The sequence below is a fragment of the Mobula birostris genome, chromosome 7 (genome assembly GCF_030028105.1).
Source record: "Mobula birostris isolate sMobBir1 chromosome 7, sMobBir1.hap1, whole genome shotgun sequence".
NCBI classification, from domain to species: domain Eukaryota; kingdom Metazoa; phylum Chordata; class Chondrichthyes; order Myliobatiformes; family Myliobatidae; genus Mobula; species Mobula birostris.
Window position 1 is genome coordinate 177,690,016 of NC_092376.1, and position 16,474 is coordinate 177,706,489.

Genomic DNA, 16,474 nt, shown 5'->3' on the forward strand with positions numbered 1-16,474 from the left:
CTTATGTCCTCTTCCAAAGAAATTCTCAAACGACGTTTGGTTTTTACTCATACCGACTAATGACCTTGCGTGGGTAATGACCTCGCATACGTTCAAGTTCAATAGTGGACGTGACAGGGAATGAGGAAAGGTGCAGCTGACTCATATCGCTTCATACCGCCAAATAATATCATTTCCTTGCGGCCTGGTAGCACATGCTTTGTGGCCCGGTACCGGTCTGCGGCCCGGTGGTTGGGGACCACTGCAATAGGTGACCCCCAACAGACTCACAGGTGAAGTGTTGCCTCAGTAACAGGGGATGTCAGTAAGGGAAAAGAATGGAGAAGAAAGCAGTAAAACACACAAAATGCTGGAGGAACTCAGCAGGCCAGGCAGCATCTATGGAAAAAAAAGTACAGTCGACGTTTTGGGCCGAGATCGTTCCGCAAGAAAGGAGTGTAGAGACAAGTTGGGACGAGGTTTAAATGGAGTATAAATAACTTTCGAGGCTGAATCGGGTGTTTCTTTGCAAAGTCGCTGACCTCACACTGCTTGCCTTGAGACAATTTCAGTATCCAGAGATTCACCTCCAAGGCGCCTGATGCCACGAAGTGTATATGCTTTAGGCGCTATGTACAGTATATGCGAGCTGCCGCTGGCGTAGCGGCAGGGTTGCCAGATTGAAATTGCAATTTAAAGCCAAACAATACTAGAAAAAAGCCAGAAACAAGCCATCACATGGAGCAAACCTAGAGGAAGACCTCGGCTTGTGTACATGAAAAACCTAGCCAGGTGGCTACACATCGAGGAAATGGAAGTCACCCTAAAAACGAAGGATAGATCTATATGGAAAACCATCGTCACCAAAGTCCGCATCGGATATGGTACCTAGACGGACAAACATCACATGGAAAGCTCCACACCCAGGTCATTACCATCCTCTTCACTGCAATGAGTGGGACATACGGCATAAACCTCGTCCGATGTGAAGTTTTTATTTTACCATTTCTGGAGATGCAGTGAAGTCTTTGCAACATTTGCTTGAAAGCAATAGTTCTGCCCTGATTCTCACAATAGCATCAAGAAGATTCAGCTGCACTCAGAAGACGCTGGAGGAACTCAGCAGGCCGGACAGCATCCATGGAAACGGGCAGCTGCATTCTGTTTCTTGCCTTTGTTTTAACGGAGTTTGTAAGAGAAAGTATCCTCTCAACTTCTTCGGCCGTCCATCGAAATCCGATGACGACCTCCACTCTATTAACGGTGAGTACAGCATTGCTGACAGGGGTTATTAGGCAAATCAGGGCAAAGGTGGCGACCTCTCTAATTGCCTGATGGTGAAGTACAGTTCACCCATCCGAAACGGGAGCGGCTGCGCTTCGATTGACGGCGGGGTCGAGAGCGGAGTCTGCCGCTCCTGCAGGTGGCGCTGCGTCCCCACACGCTCCTCCACAACGCCCCACCTACCGGCCCCTTCCTTTCGTCGCTTTACGGCGGAAGGGCTGGCGCGGCGCGACCGTTTTACAGCAGGTCGGCGAGGCGGTGGAACCAGGATGGCGTCGGGGAGCGGGGTGAGTGGCGGCAGCGACAATGTCGGGATTACCCTGAAGAGACAGCTGCAGCAATGATAGTATTAGTGATGGAGAGTTGCCTTTGTGTGAGTTTAAGAAGGCTATTACTAGTGCAGGCCATCAGACGTCTCCAAGAAAGGATGATTAATACTATTGTGTGTTTAAACATATGACTGACAACTCTCTCGAGGAATTATTAATATTATTGAATCGCATCTGGAGGTTAGGCCATCTTCCTTCCTCATGGAAAATAGCAGTAGTAGTGCCTATTGTAAAACCTGGAGACCCCCGTTGGACCCTTTTAGTTATAGACCAATATCATTAACGTCCCATTTGTGTGAAGTTACGAAACGTATGGTAATAGAGCTTTTGAATTATATTCTGGAAAAAAAGAGGTGCCATAGCGTTTTATCAGAGCGGATTTTGGAAGGGTAGAATGATACTGGATTAATTTTAATATTTGGAAGATGATATTAGGAAGGCACAGGTAAGTGAAGTTGTAATAGCAGAACTTTTTGATATTGAAAAGGCATATGATATGTTATGGAAGGAAGGTCTTTTAATTAAATTATGGAAAGTAGGAGTGAGGGAAGACTGTATAATTTATTAGGACGGCCTATGCAAGTAAAGTGGGTAAGGTATATTTGGGCTTCTATGAGATAGAGAATGGGACCCCACAAGGCAGTATTTGTAGCCCTTTATTGTTTAATATTATGATTAATTGTATTTTCTCTGAGATAGGGTGCTGGAGTGGGTAAATCACTATATGCAGATAATGGAGCTTTACGGATTAGTGGTAGAAATTTTAATTTTACTGCATATAGGATGCAATTAGCAATTAATAAGGTTGACTGGACAAATAGATGAGGATTTAAGCTTCAGTAGCTTAAACGCAAGTTATGTGTTTTACAAAGAGGGTCAATAGACCTACACTTGATTTGAAGTGATATGGTCAAACTTTTAAAGAAATGTCAGTGGTAAGATTTCTTGGCACGTGGCTGGAAAATAAGCTGCCTTGAAAGCACCATATCAGTAAAATAATATACAAATGTAAAGGGGCATGAAGTACTCTTAGGTGTTTCTGTAGGTATTCTTAGGGTGGTACACAAATATATTTGACCATTTCTATTTGATTAGATCTGTGCTTGATTATGGCTGTGTGACTTCTGGATAAGCTTCATCTTCACATTTAAAATGTTTGGATGTGATACAAGAACAGGCTTTAAGACTGTGTTGTGGTGCATTAAGACGTTACTGGTTGAAATGGGACAATTACTCTTACAATTGCAGAGGTTGAAGTTGATAACATACTGGATTAATTTCAGGGGGCAAAGAAATGATTGTTTAAGGTGTGTCGGAGGACTGTTGGGAACATCACAAGAAGAATGTTTTTAGTTTGAGGGTGGCTGGGTTCTTAACCAAGCTAGGAACGTGGGTTTGCTGGATTATGCAGTATGTCCCACTGTAGCTTTCTTGGTAACCCCACTTCAGTTTTTTCCAATGATTTTAGGTTGCATGATTTAATGAAGTTGGAGGATCCTGATATGCTTGAGAGTCTGTTGGTTCTTCAGTATGTTTAAAAAATTGTGATGTGTTAACCATTTTTACTGATGGATCAAAAGATTACAGGCAGCAATAAAGAAACATCTTATTAAGCATTTAACAGTATATACAGCAGATTTGGTTGTCATCATTTTGGGCTTACTGTGGGTGGAGGAAGTTTGTCCTTGCAAAGTGGTAATCTGTTCAGATTCTCTTTTGGTTTTGATGAGTCTTAAAACAGGTTATTCTAGCAGTGGGTCAGGTTATTCTAGCAGTGGGTCAGATTTACTGTTAGAAACTCTTCAAATTTGTATCATATTCGAAGTATTGGTTTGCATGTTTTCTTCCTATGGGTCCCTGTACATAGAGGTGTCAAGGGGAATGGGCGGGCTGATTGTTTGGCTAAAAAAACTGTTAGAAGTTCAGTGGTGGATAAAGAGCCTCCACTTAGCAATTCAGAAGCTATGGGGTTGGTCAGGTTGAGAATTAGGGGATTATGGCAAGATTTGTGGGATAATAGGCTTACAGAATACACAAAACTGTTGGATTAATAGGAGAAGGGGGTAAAACAAGAAGGGAAGGATTTATGAGCAACGCACACAAAATGCTGGAGGAACTCAGCAGGCCAGGCAGCATCTAGGAAGAGTACAGTTGACATTTCGGGCCGAAACCCTTTGGCAGGACTGGAGGAAAAAAAGATGAGTAGATTTAAAAGGTGGGGAGAAGGGAGAGAGAAACACAAAGTGACAGGTGAACCTGGAGGGGGAGGGATGAAGTAAAGAGCTGGAAAGTTGGTGAGAGAGATAGCAGGCCATGGAAGAAATAAAAGGAGGGAGGAGCACCAGAGGGAGGCAATGGGATGGGCAAGGAGAATAAGGTGAGAGAGGGAAAAGGAGATGGGAAATGGTGGGGGGGGGGAGGTGGGGGGGCATTTCTGGAAGTTTGATAAATTGATATTCATGCTATCAGGATAGAGGCTAACCAAACGGATTGCAAGGTGTTGTTCCTCCAACCTAAGTGTCGCCTCATCACGACAGTGGAGGAGCCCATGGATGGATATATTGGAAACAAGAGAAAATCTGCAGATGCTAGAAATTGGAACAATGCATACAAAATGCTGGAGGAACTCTGCAGGCCTAGCAGCATCTATAGCGGGAGAAAAGGACAGTCGACGTTTAGGGCTGAAATGTCGACTGTCCTTTTTTCCATCGATGCTGCTTGGCCTGCTGAGTTCCTCCAGCATTTCGTGTGTGATGGACAGATTGGAATGGGAAGTGGAATTAAAATGGGTGGCCACTGGGAGATCCCGCTTGTTCTAGCGGACGGAGTGTAGGTGCTCGGCGAAGCGGTCTCCCAATCTACGTCAGGTCTCACCAATATACAGCAGGACACACTGGGAGAGTGACCCCAACAGACTCACAGGTGAAGTGTCGCCTCACCTGGAAGGACTGTTTGGGGCCCTTAATGGGGAGGAAGTGTAGCAGTTGTTCCACTTGTAAGGATAAGTGGCAGGAGAGAGATCAGTGGGGAGGGTCAAGTGGACAAGGGAGTCGCGTAGGGAGTGATCCCTGCAAAAGGCAGAAAGTGCAGGGAAAGATGTGCTTGGTGGTGGTATCCTGTTGCAGGTGGCAGAAGTTTCGGAGAATTATGTGCTGGATGTGGAGGCTGGTGGAGTGGTAGGTGAGGACGGGGAATCCTATCCCTGGTAGTGTGGCAGGAGGATGGGGTAAGAGCAGATGTGCGTGAAATGGAAGAGGTGTGGTTGAGGGTAGCGTTGATGGTATTAAATTGACTCGATTTAGAATTGGGCATATTGTGCTTAATTATTCCTTGTATCTTGTTGGAAAATATCACTCTTGTGTCTGTAGGTTTTTGTCCTCAATATGAAACAGTTGAAGACATTCTTTCACAATGTGAAGCATCAAGGTTGAAAGAAAGCAGATACAGGCTGCACTGGCAGCTTTGGGGGGTTGATAGTTTTCATTTAAAAACTTCACTCAGTAATGGAAGTGATTTTAATTTAATTCACAATATTGTCTTTGGGGTAATATAGGGCTCTTTTGATAAAGAACTAGTAGGGGTTTTATTTCCCATTTCTCTACAGCATACTTCAGTCCAGTTGGTGATGAGAATCCACAACTGCCACTAAAAGTAAGAAGAAGAGGTGGCTGCCCGGGCATGTGTCTGGGCAGAGGGGTCGGGGCCAGGCTGGGGGAACAACCCATGGGGTGCATAGACAGTGTGGTGGCTGGACTGAGGGCAGGGGATGAAGTTGTCACAGAGAAAATAGTAGTCAAAGGAGGGTGGCGAGGGGCGTCTAGGGAAAGGGCATGGGTCAGAGGTCCCCAGAGGGGACGTTCAGGGCGAATAGGGGTAAGGGTGAGGGTTACAGGGGAATGATTGAACTATATAGGAAATGGTCAGAGGTCACGAGGGGTTTTTGGGTAAGTAGGGAGGTGGCAGGGATGTGGGGTCACTGGGAGGGTTGTGAGGATTTGCAGCGGAGGGGTGGGAGCAATCAGGAAAGGGGCAGGGTCAAGGGTCACAGAGGGGGTTTAGAGCATATACAGAGGGGGCAGGAGTGAGAGATGATGGGAGTTCAAGGACATATCAAGGAGGAAGAAGCAGGTGGGGTAATGGGACATCGAGGTAACTGGGAGCGGTGGGAGGAGGGAGAAAACAGTGAAGAGTAGGAGATCTTGGGGTAAAGGGGCTGAAAAATGGAAAGATGGGTAGGGCAGGTAAGAGGGAGATGGGTATAATAGTGGCAGGAAGCACAGACAGGGCAATCATGGAAGCAACTATAAGGTTAGCACAAGGATTGAAGGGCAGTTTATCTTTAAATGTTATTGAGTTTATAAGTTGGGATGTTATGTTGAAGTATCAGAGATTGGTGAGACCAAATTTGGAGTATTGTGTGCACTTGTGGTCACCCACCTACAAGAAAGATATCAATAAGATTGAAAGAGTGCAGAGGAATTTCTTAGGGATATTGGCAGGATTTGAGGACCTGAGTTACTGGGGAATATGGAATAGCCTAGGACTTGTTTTTCCCTGGAGTGTCGGAGAATGAGGGGTAATTGATAGAGATGAACCTAATCATGAGGGGTGTAGATGTGGTAAATGTCAGCAGGCTTTTCTTCTGGGCTTGGGTGAGGCTAGAACTAGAGGTCATAGGTTAAGGGTGAGCAGTGAAGCATTGAAGGGAATCCTAACAGGGAGGTTGTTCACTCAGAGGGTGGTGGGGTGGGGCGAGTGTGGCTCGAGCTGCCAGTGGAAGTGCTGCATACGGGTTCCATTGAAGCATTTAAGAGAAGTTTGTCTAAGTACATGGATAGGAGAGGTTTGGAGAGCTATGGTCCAGGTAAGGCTCGATGAGATGAGGCAGAGTAACAGTTTGGCATGGACTAGATGGGCTGAAGGGCCTGCTTATGAGGAATAGTGCTCTATGACTATTATTTGGAAAGTGGGGGCATGGTAAACTTGGAACCCACAGGCCGATGATTTCAACCTGTGCTGGGCAGATTGCTGGAGTTAACTCAGGAGCGGTATAAACTTAATTTCAGGATTAATTTCGATTAATCAAAAGAATCATGGATATCTAAAGGGAAGGTCATGACTGATTAACTTGGTAATTTGGTTTATTAGTGTCACATCTTTTGAGGTACAATGGAAAACTGACTTTGCTTGTTTTAGCCCGATGTCATGGACTCTATACAGATTACATGAGGAGGAGCTGTTTGCTCTCTTGAGGCAATTTAGGGTAGATAAATTCCCAGGGCCTGACAGGATGTTTCCTTAGACCCTTTGGGAGGCTAGTGCAAAAATTGCAGTGGCCCTAACAGATATTCAAAGTATCCTTACCCATAGGTGAGGTGCTGAAGGATAGCTAATGTTGTTCTGCTATTTAAGAAAGGCTCTAAAAATAACCCAGCAGGTTATAGGCCGTTGAACCTGACATCAGCAGTTGGAAAGTTATTCGAAGGGATTCTAAGGGACTGGATTTATAAGTATTTGGATATTCAAGTACTGATTAGGGATAGTCAACGTGTCTTTGCTTGTGGTAGGCCTTGTCTAACCAATCTTGCAGAGATTCTCGAGCAATTTACCAGGAAAGTTGACGAAGGTAAGGCAGTGGATGTTGTTGCCATGGACTTTAGCAAAGCCTTTGACAAGGTCCTGCATGGAAGGCTGGTCAAGATGGTTCATTTGCTTGGCGTTCAAGATAAGGTAGTAAATTGAATTAGACATTGAAGCCAGAGAATGGCAGTAGATGGTTGCCTCTGTGACTAGTGTGTTGCAGGGATCAGTGCTGGGTCTGTTTTTGTTCGTCACCTATATCAATGATCTGGAGCATAATGTGATAAACTAGATCAGCAAATTAGAATCAGAGAGTTATAAAGACATAGAAAAGTACAGCACAGAAACAGGTCATTCGGCCCATCTGCTCCATGCTGAACCATTCAAGCGGCCTACTCTTATTGAACTGCACTGGGACCATAACCCTCCGTTGCCCCACATCCATGTGCCTATCCACACTTCTGTTTAAATATTGAAATCGAGCTTGCATGTGCCACTTGTGCTGCAGCTTGTTCTACACTCTCAGGACCCTCTGATTAAAGAAGTTTCCGTTCGTGTTCCCCCTAAACTTTTCAGCTTTCACCCTTAACCCATGACCTCTAGTTGTAGTCCCACCCGACCTCAGTGGAAGAAACCTGCTTGCACTTACCCTATCTATACCCCTTATAATTTTGTATACATCTATCAAATATCCATAGGACCATAAGATATAGGAGCAGAATTAGGCTATTTGGCCTCTTGAACTTGCTCTGCCATTTCATCATGGCAGATCCAATTTTCATCTCAGCCCCATTCTTCTGCCTTCTCCCCATATCCCTTCATACCTTGACCAGTCAAGAATCTATCAATCTCTACCTTAAATATACATAATATACATCCACTACATAATGTACTGGTTGGGCACAGGAGTACATTCAGCCAGAGACTCATTCCACCGAGATGCAGCACAGAGCGTCATAGGAAGTCATTCCTGCCTGTGGCCATCAAACTTTACAGCTCCTGCCTTGGAGGGTCAGACACCCTGAACCAATAGGCTGGTCCTGGACTTATTTCCTGGCATAATTTACATATTACTATTTTAATTATTTATGGATTTATTACTATTTAATTATTTATGGTGCAACTGTAGCGAAAACCAATTTCCCCCGGGATCAATAAAGTATGACTATAAAGGCTTGGCCTCCGCAAGTGCTTGTGGCAAAGAGTTCCACAGATTCATCACCCTCTGGCTTAAGAAATTCTTCCTCATCTCTCTCCTAAAAAGACACCTCTCTATTCTGAGGCTGTGTCCTCTTGTCTTAGACGCTCCCACCATAGGAAACATCCTCTCCACATCATGGCCTTTCACCTTTCGATAGATTTCAATGAGGTCACCCCTCATTCTTCTGAATTCTGGGTAATACAGGGCTAGAGCCATCATGTGTTCTTCATATGACAAGCCATTCAATTCTGGAATCATTTTCATGAACCTCCTTTGAATCCTATCCAGTTTCAGCACATCCTTTCCAAGATATGGGGCCCAGACCTGCTCAGAATACTGCAAGTAAGGTCTCACCAGTGCTTTATAAAGCTTCAACATTACATCCTTGCTTTTATATTCTAGTCCTTTTGAAGTGTATGCTAACATTGCATTTGCCTTCCTCATCACAGACTCAACCTGCAAATTAACCTTCAGGGAATCCTGCACAAGGTCTTCCAAATCCTCAGTCTTTTGTATTTGTCCTCCATTTAGAATATAGTCAAATCTCCTTGCAATCTTCTACGTTCCGAGGAATAAAGTCCTAACCTATTCAAACTTTACTTATAACTAGTGTCTTTCAGACCCGGCAATATCCTTGCAGATTTTCTCTGTACTCTTTCAACCTTATTTACATTTTTCCTGTAGGTGACCAAAAAGTTTGCAGATGACAACCGTTTGTGGGTGTAGTGGACAGTGAGGTAGATTATTAAAGTTTGCAGTGGGATCTGGACCAGTTGGAAAAATGGGCTGAAAAATGGCAGATGGAATTTAATGCAGACAACTGTGAGGTGTTGCACTTTGGGAGGACAAACCAGGATAGGACTTGCACCGTGAATGGTCAGGCACTGAGGAGTGTGGTGGAAGAGAGGAATCAGGGAATACAGATCCTTAATTCCTTAAAAGTGGTATCACAGTTAGATAGAATCATAAAGAAAGCTTTTGGCTCACTGGCCTTCATAAATCAATGTATTGAGTACAGGGATTGGGATGTTATGTTGAAATTATATAAGACATTGGTGACGCCTTATTTGGAGTATTGTGTGCAGTTTTTGTCACCTATCTGGGGAAAAGATGTAAATAGATTGAAAGAGCACAGAGAAAATTTATAAGGACTTGAGGATCTGAGTTGTTGTATTTCTTTGTTCTACTGTGAATGCCTGCAAGAAAATGAATCTCAGGGTAGCATTATGGTGATGCCTGTATGCTTTGATAATAAGTTTGCTTTGAACTTTCAAAGTTCAAAGATCAATCTAACCCTCCCCTCCCACATAGCACTCCATTTTTCTTTCACCAGTGTGCCTATCGAAGTCTCTTATCTGCTGATCCTGACACTTTGGTGATCCAAAAGTTCTTTGGAAGTCAAGAATGAACCATAAAACTTATTGTTCAGCTATTTTATTAAGTGTTGCAAGAATGAACAACAAGATGAGAGACAGGAGATAACAAAATTCCAGTGATAACAATTAATCTATAAAGTAGCCAGATTCAAGTGGTGTGACACCTGCTTCTGAAAGCTTAGAAGTTTCTAGAAAATTACAGAAACAGTTGTACTGTAATTACTTCACTGAACAATTACATGTGTATAGATGATTATATAAAAATACAGTGGATGTTAGTTATTTGGGCCATTGGTTCAATTGGGGCAGCCACTTATTTAGGACAACTCTTAAAAAATAACAAAAACTAATTGAGAATATAGCTGGGATTCTGTTCATTAATTTGGGATGTTATGCCTTTAATTGGGACGTGATATGGTTGCTGAACAGTTTCTTACTAGTGTCAGTCGTGTGTACATCATTTTGCTTTTATTAGACACTACACCATGCTTATTTATTTAAACAAGTTCTCAAATTGCGTCAGTTGCGTATGTTTGTGCTCAAAAAGCAGCGATTTTTGTCACTGATGGTTGGTGGGAAATGAGACAGTTCAGAACTGTTTTGCTCTTTGCAATTTCAAGCATTCAGGCTTGGAGATGCCAGAAATGGCCGGGAGTAAAAATGAAGCAATTTCACTACTTAAGCATGTTAGGAACTACGAATAATTTGAAGGTATTGACAATCATCTTGCATGTTACAATGAAAATGAAGATTTGGAGTATGCTAACATCGAAATTGATTTTGTTCATTTACAGTCAAACAAAAACACGTCAGTGTACACTGGATGAATTCCTTTGATTACTATTAGGAACTAATACACAGTTTTATAGTACTGTAGTAATATTGGTGTTCTAATTTGTTCTGTATTTCATTTAAATACATGATTTGTTACTCAGTTAAACAGTAATTTATATTTTTTTTAACACCTTTTCAACTATTTTCATGAAACTTCAGAACTGGGGCAGCTGCTTAGTTGGGCCAAAATGTACTGGCCCTGATGTGTCTTAATTAACTGGAATCCACTGTACAAGCCAGCATAGTGAATTTAAACTTCAGGCCATGGTAGCGTTGCAGTTAGCATAACACTATTACAGTTCGAGGTGTTGAAGAAATCCTCCTGATAGAATGTGTGGGTTTTCTCACGGTGCTCTAGTTTTCTCCCACAATCCAAAGACGTACCAGGTAAGTTAAATTTTAAATTGTCCCATGATTAGGTTAGGGTTAAATCAGTGTTGTTGGGGGTAACGGGCGATGTAGTTTGAAGGGTAGAAAGGACTATCCGAGCGGTATCTCTAAATAAATAAACTACAAGGTAAATGTAAGAAAACAAAACGATTCTGCATTCTAATGCAATGCTGCCTTCACCAACACCCCTGGCAGTGCTTTCCACACATCCACCATTCTCTTTTAAACCTGCCTCTGACATTCTTAAGGTTGTTTTAATGAGATTCCGCTTGACAGGCTGGTAAAATATGTAAAGATGCTGGCAAAACTGACAAGCTGGCTCCAAAGTTAACTGCGAGGAAGAATGGTGTCAAGATTGGCAGGTGATATTGTGACCGGAAGGATGTTTCACAAGGCCTGCCGGCTTGCATTTTGTAAAATATATTAACGATTTTTTTTCCCACCTATATTTGAAGATGTCTGCAGATGAAATTAAATTTGACAGGCCACAGGATTGGTTAAGACTGCAGGTCTTGTTGTTTGTGCAGGGACATAGCATTGGAATTTAATCCAGAGAAATGAGGTGTTTTATTTAAAATAAAGAGTGAGGAATATATGGTAAACAGCAGGATGCAGTGATGGAACAGGTACCTTGTGTATGTTCCCTGATCCTTAAAGGGAGCGGGGCACATCAATATTGGATAGATACATGTATGGGCTTTGGAGGGATATGGACCCGCTGCCGGTCGATGCGAGTAGTCATTTTAAACAATTCAGTATGAACAAGATGGGTCAAAGGGCCTGTTTCTGTGCTGTACTTTCCTATGACTCTATGAAGTGGTTGAGGATGCTTTTTATTTACCAGAGCATAGACTATAAGAGAGAGGGTGGTATACTAATCTGTCTCTATTTGCATCTATAGAATGAGGAAAGATTAATATTATCATGTGCCACGGTAGTATAGCAGTTAGAGTGATGCTGTTAAAGTTCGGGGCATTTCAGAGTTCAATTCCAGCACTGTCTTTAAGGAGTTTGTACGTTTCTCCTTGTGAGTGCATGGGTTTCTTCTGGGTGCTCCAGTTTTTTCCCCACAGTCCAAAGATGTACCGGTTAGTAGGTTAACTGGTCATTGTAAATTGTCCTGTTATTGTTGCTGGTGTTAAGTAGGTGGGTTGCTGAGTGGTCTTGTTTTGTTTCATGCTGTATTGCTATATAAAAATTTTAAAAATAAATAAAATTTCAGATTGGGGAGCCTTTGTCACCATATACAGCCCTGAGATTCATGGTCTTGCAGGCATACTCTATATATCCGTAGAATAGGAATCATAACAGAATCATTCAAAATCTGCACCAGCTCGGGCATTCAAAGCCAACAACATTGCAAGTACAAAAATAAACAAATAATATAAGTTAAGCTATAAATATTGAGAACAAGTAAACAACAAGTATATAGAACATGAGATACAGAGTCCATGGTTTGTGCGAACAGTTCAATGTTGGAGCAAGTGAAGTTGAGCAAAGTTATCCTCGTTGGTTCAAGAGCCAAGAGTTGAGGGTTAATAACTGTTCCTGAACCTGGTGGTGTGAGTCCTTCTTCCTGATGGCAGTAGCAAGAAAAGAACATGTCCTCGGTAGTGGGACCACTAATGACTGATGCTGTACGTGTGACAAATATAGCTAATCTTTTATCTTTATCTCTGATTGTTAATGCTTCTAATAGAAGAGGTGCAGGAGCCTCAGACTGAAAGGAATATGGACGGCTATGCAGGAGGGAAGCTTTAGATTGATGTTTGGGTAGGTTTAAAGGTGGGCAGAACGTGGGTGGAAGGTCTTGTACTGCGTTGTATGTCGGTTGTACTGTGTTGTAATGTATGTCGGTTGTATTGCGTTGTAATGTATGTTGGTTGTACTGTGTTGTATGTCGGTTGTACTGCATTGTAATGTGTGTCGGTTGTACTGCGTTGTAATGTATGTTGGTAGTACTGTGTTGTATGTCGGTTGTACTGCATTGTAATGTATGTTAGTAGTACAGAAAAGTTGAGTATGCTAGAGTTGGTCTCATTGGAACAGAGAGGCTGAGCGCGTAGATAAATAGGATTTATAAAATTATTTTTGGGCTTGAGGTGGGATAACTCTGAAATAAAAACAATGTGTTGAAAATACTGAGCAGTTAAGTCATTATCTGTGGAGAGAGAAACAATCAATATTCCAGATTAATAATCCTTTATCAGAATGACCATCAGCCTCAAATGTTCAGAATCTCAATCAGGTTTATTATCACTGAGTGTATGTTGAGAATTGTCTTGTTTTGTGGCAGCAGTACGGTGTAATAGATAAAAATACTATAAATTACAGTAAAGAATAAACAGGAGATTGGGGCTAAGACGGAAATGATCGGCCATGATGAAATGGTGGAGCATACCTGATGGGCCAAATGGCCTAATTATGCACCTATATCTTATACAACCATGAGTTTGTCCTCTCGTAGGCAGTTGCATTTGCTGTTCCTTGGAGACAGCAAAGGCGCCAGATCACTCAGTAGGTTCAAAACCACATTATCAAAATGTAATTTACGGGCTCCAATTGCATCCAGATTTGTAGTAGAACTATATTTGAAAGAAGAAATAGTTCTGTGAGCCATCTGTAGGATGTCGCTATTAATTGCTGGCATCGTCTTGCAGTTGTCATAGGGTCAGAGAGAAGTACAGCACAGAAACAGGCCCTTTGGCCCATCTAGTTCATGCCAAAACCTTTTAAACTGCCCACTCCTATCGACCTGTACTGGGACCATAGCCCTCCATATCCCTACTATCTATGTACCTATCCAAACTTCTCTTAAACATTGAAATCGAGCTCGCATGTGCCACTTGCACTGGCAACTCATTCCACATGCTCATGAACTCTGACTGAAACTGTTTCTCCTCATGTTCCCTTTAAACTCTTCACCTTTCACCCTTAACCCATGACCTCTAGTTGTAGTCCCACTCAACCTCAGGAAGAAGAGTGCGTTGCTTAGTTCAAGTTTGTTGTCATTCAACTGTGCACGTATACATCTAAACAAAGCAATGCTCCTCAGGTCAGTGTGATGGATGCTGCTTTCCTGTGGCAGCGCACCATTTAAATGTGCTCACCGGTGGGGGAGGACTTTTCCTGTGATGGGCTGGATCATTTTCATCACTTTTTGTAGGCTTTTCTATTCTTGCACATTGATGTTTCTATACTAGGCTGTGATGCAACCAGTTAAGATACACTCCACTGTGCATCTATAGAAGTTTGTCAAAGTTTTTGGTGACTTGGCAGATCTACTCAAATTTTTTTGTGATGGCACGTACAAACTGGTTGTCTCACACAGAGCCTTGGATATAGAACATGTGTAACTCTGTTACCATGGTTCTTAACAAATTAGGCTCTGACTAACAGCCATGCGACTCAGCAATGCTTGGGTAATGGTGAAACAGCCATTTCCAATAAACAATACATCTAGGGTTGGTATGATTCGGGTTCAACACAAATGGGGAAAGTTGGAATGTTCCATTAAGGGAACGAATATTATGGTGAGTGCTGCTTAAACACTGTCCCATGCAAAAGTTATCCTTTGCCAGGAAATAATGGAACTTACACCGGCATAAACTTAAAGTGGAAGTATATTTACAAATATTTCAACTTTAATAAACAGTTGAAAGGTGTTGAGGCCTAGGACTTGGAGCTTATTAATTATTTTGAGGGGATGATATTATTGAATGCTGATCTGTACTCAATGAAGAGTATCCTGTTGTGTGCATCTTCACTATTCAAGTGTTCCAGTGTTGAGTAAAGAATTGGCTTCTGCTGTTGACTTGTTGTGACAATCAGCAAACTGGAGCGGATCCAAGTTGCTTCTCAGACAGGAGCCAGTACGTTTCATTACCGAGCTCTCTAAGTACTTCACTCGGTGGATGTAGGTGCTACTGGATGATAGTCATTGAGGCAGGTTGCCATGTTCTTCTCAGTCACCAGTACAATTGAAGCCTGCTTGAAACAAGTGGGTACCTCAGACTGCTGAGGTAGTGGTTAAAGATATCATTGTGATTCCAGCCAGTTAATCAGCACAGGTCTTTAGTACTCAGCCAGGTACCCCATCTGGGCTGAATGCTTTCCATGGATTCACCTTCCTGAAGGTGTTTTCAACGTTTGTCTCAGACACTGAAATCACAGGGTCATTGGGGTTCTGGTGTATGACGCGTGGTGCCATTTTTAAGAAGTACAGGCAAGTAGAGACTAGCAACACACAAAAAGTGCTGGAGGAACTCAGCATTTCAGGCAGCTTCTGTGGACAGAAATAAACAGTTGATGTTTCAGGCTGAGAGTCTTTGTCAGGACTAGAAAGGAGGGGGGCAGAAGCAAGAATGAGCACGTGGGAGGAGGGGAGGAGTAAAAGCTAGAAAGCGATATGTGTGACCAGGTGAGAGGGAAGGTGGATGGGGGGAGGGGAATGAGGTGAGAAGCTGGGACTTGATGGGTGCAAAAAGTAGGCTGCAGAAGGACTTAGACAGATTAGAAGACTGGGCAAGACAGTGGCAAATGAAATATGTTGTATAATGCATGGTCATGCACTTTGTTAGAAGAAATAGATGGGCGGTCTATTTTCTAAACGGGGAGAAAATCCAAAAATCTGACATTGCAAAGGGACTTGGGAGTCCTCGTGTAGAACACCCTAAAGTTTACTTGCAGGTAAAGTTGGTGGTGAGGAAGGCAAATGTACTGTTAAGATTCATTTCAAGAGGTCTAGAATACAAGAGCAGGGGTTTGATGCTCTGGCTTTATAAGGCATTGGTGAGGCCTCACCTTGAGAATTGTGAACAGTTTTGGGATTCTCATCTAAGAAAGGTTATGCTGGCATTGGAGAGGGTTCAGAGGAAGATTCCAGGAATGAAAGGGTTATCGTTCGAGGGACATGGCTCTGGGTCTGTATTCGCTGGAATTCAGAAGGATGGGGGAGATCTCATTGAGACCTTCCGAATGTTGAAAGGCCAAGGTAGAGGAGATGTGAAAAGTATAACAGGAATTCTGCAGATGCTGGAAATTCAAGCAACACACATTAAAGTTGCTGGTAAACGCAGCAGGCCAGGCAGCATCTATTGGAAGAGTTTCAGTCGATGTTTCAGGCCGAGACCCTTCGTCAGGACTAACTGAAGGAAGAGTTAGTAAGAGATTTGAAAGTGAGAGGGGGAAGGGGAGATACAAAATGATAGAAGAAGACAGGAGGGGGAGGGATGGAGCCAAGAGTTGGACAGGTGATTGGCAAAGGGGATATGAGAGGATCATGGGACAGGAGATCCGGGGAGAAAGATGGGGGGGGGGGAACAGGATGGGCAAGGGGTATAGTCAGAGGGACAGAGGGAGGAAAAGGAGAGTGAGAGAAAGAATGTATGTATAAAAATAAATAACGGATGGGGTACTAGGGGGAGGTGGGGCACTAGCGGAAGTTAGAGAAGTCGATGTTCATGCCATCAGGTTGGAGGCTACCCAGACGGAATATAAGA

At 42.9% G+C, this 16,474-nt stretch overlaps 1 protein-coding gene across 2 annotated transcripts in view; it reads left to right on the forward strand.

Moving 5' to 3' along the window:
* Window positions 1-1,468: 1,468 nt before the first annotated feature.
* zmat2 (zinc finger, matrin-type 2) overlaps window positions 1,469-16,474 on the forward strand; it is a 59,739-nt gene continuing 44,733 nt past the window's right edge. The window contains exon 1 of one of the 2 annotated variants that reach the window (XM_072264172.1): window positions 1,469-1,550. In XM_072264172.1, coding sequence (XP_072120273.1) covers window positions 1,533-1,550 — 18 coding nt within the window. In that variant the 5' untranslated portion in view covers window positions 1,469-1,532. Of the gene's footprint in view, window positions 1,551-1,603; window positions 1,637-16,474 lie in introns of those variants that run through there. The other variant, XM_072264171.1, reaches the window with a different exon arrangement.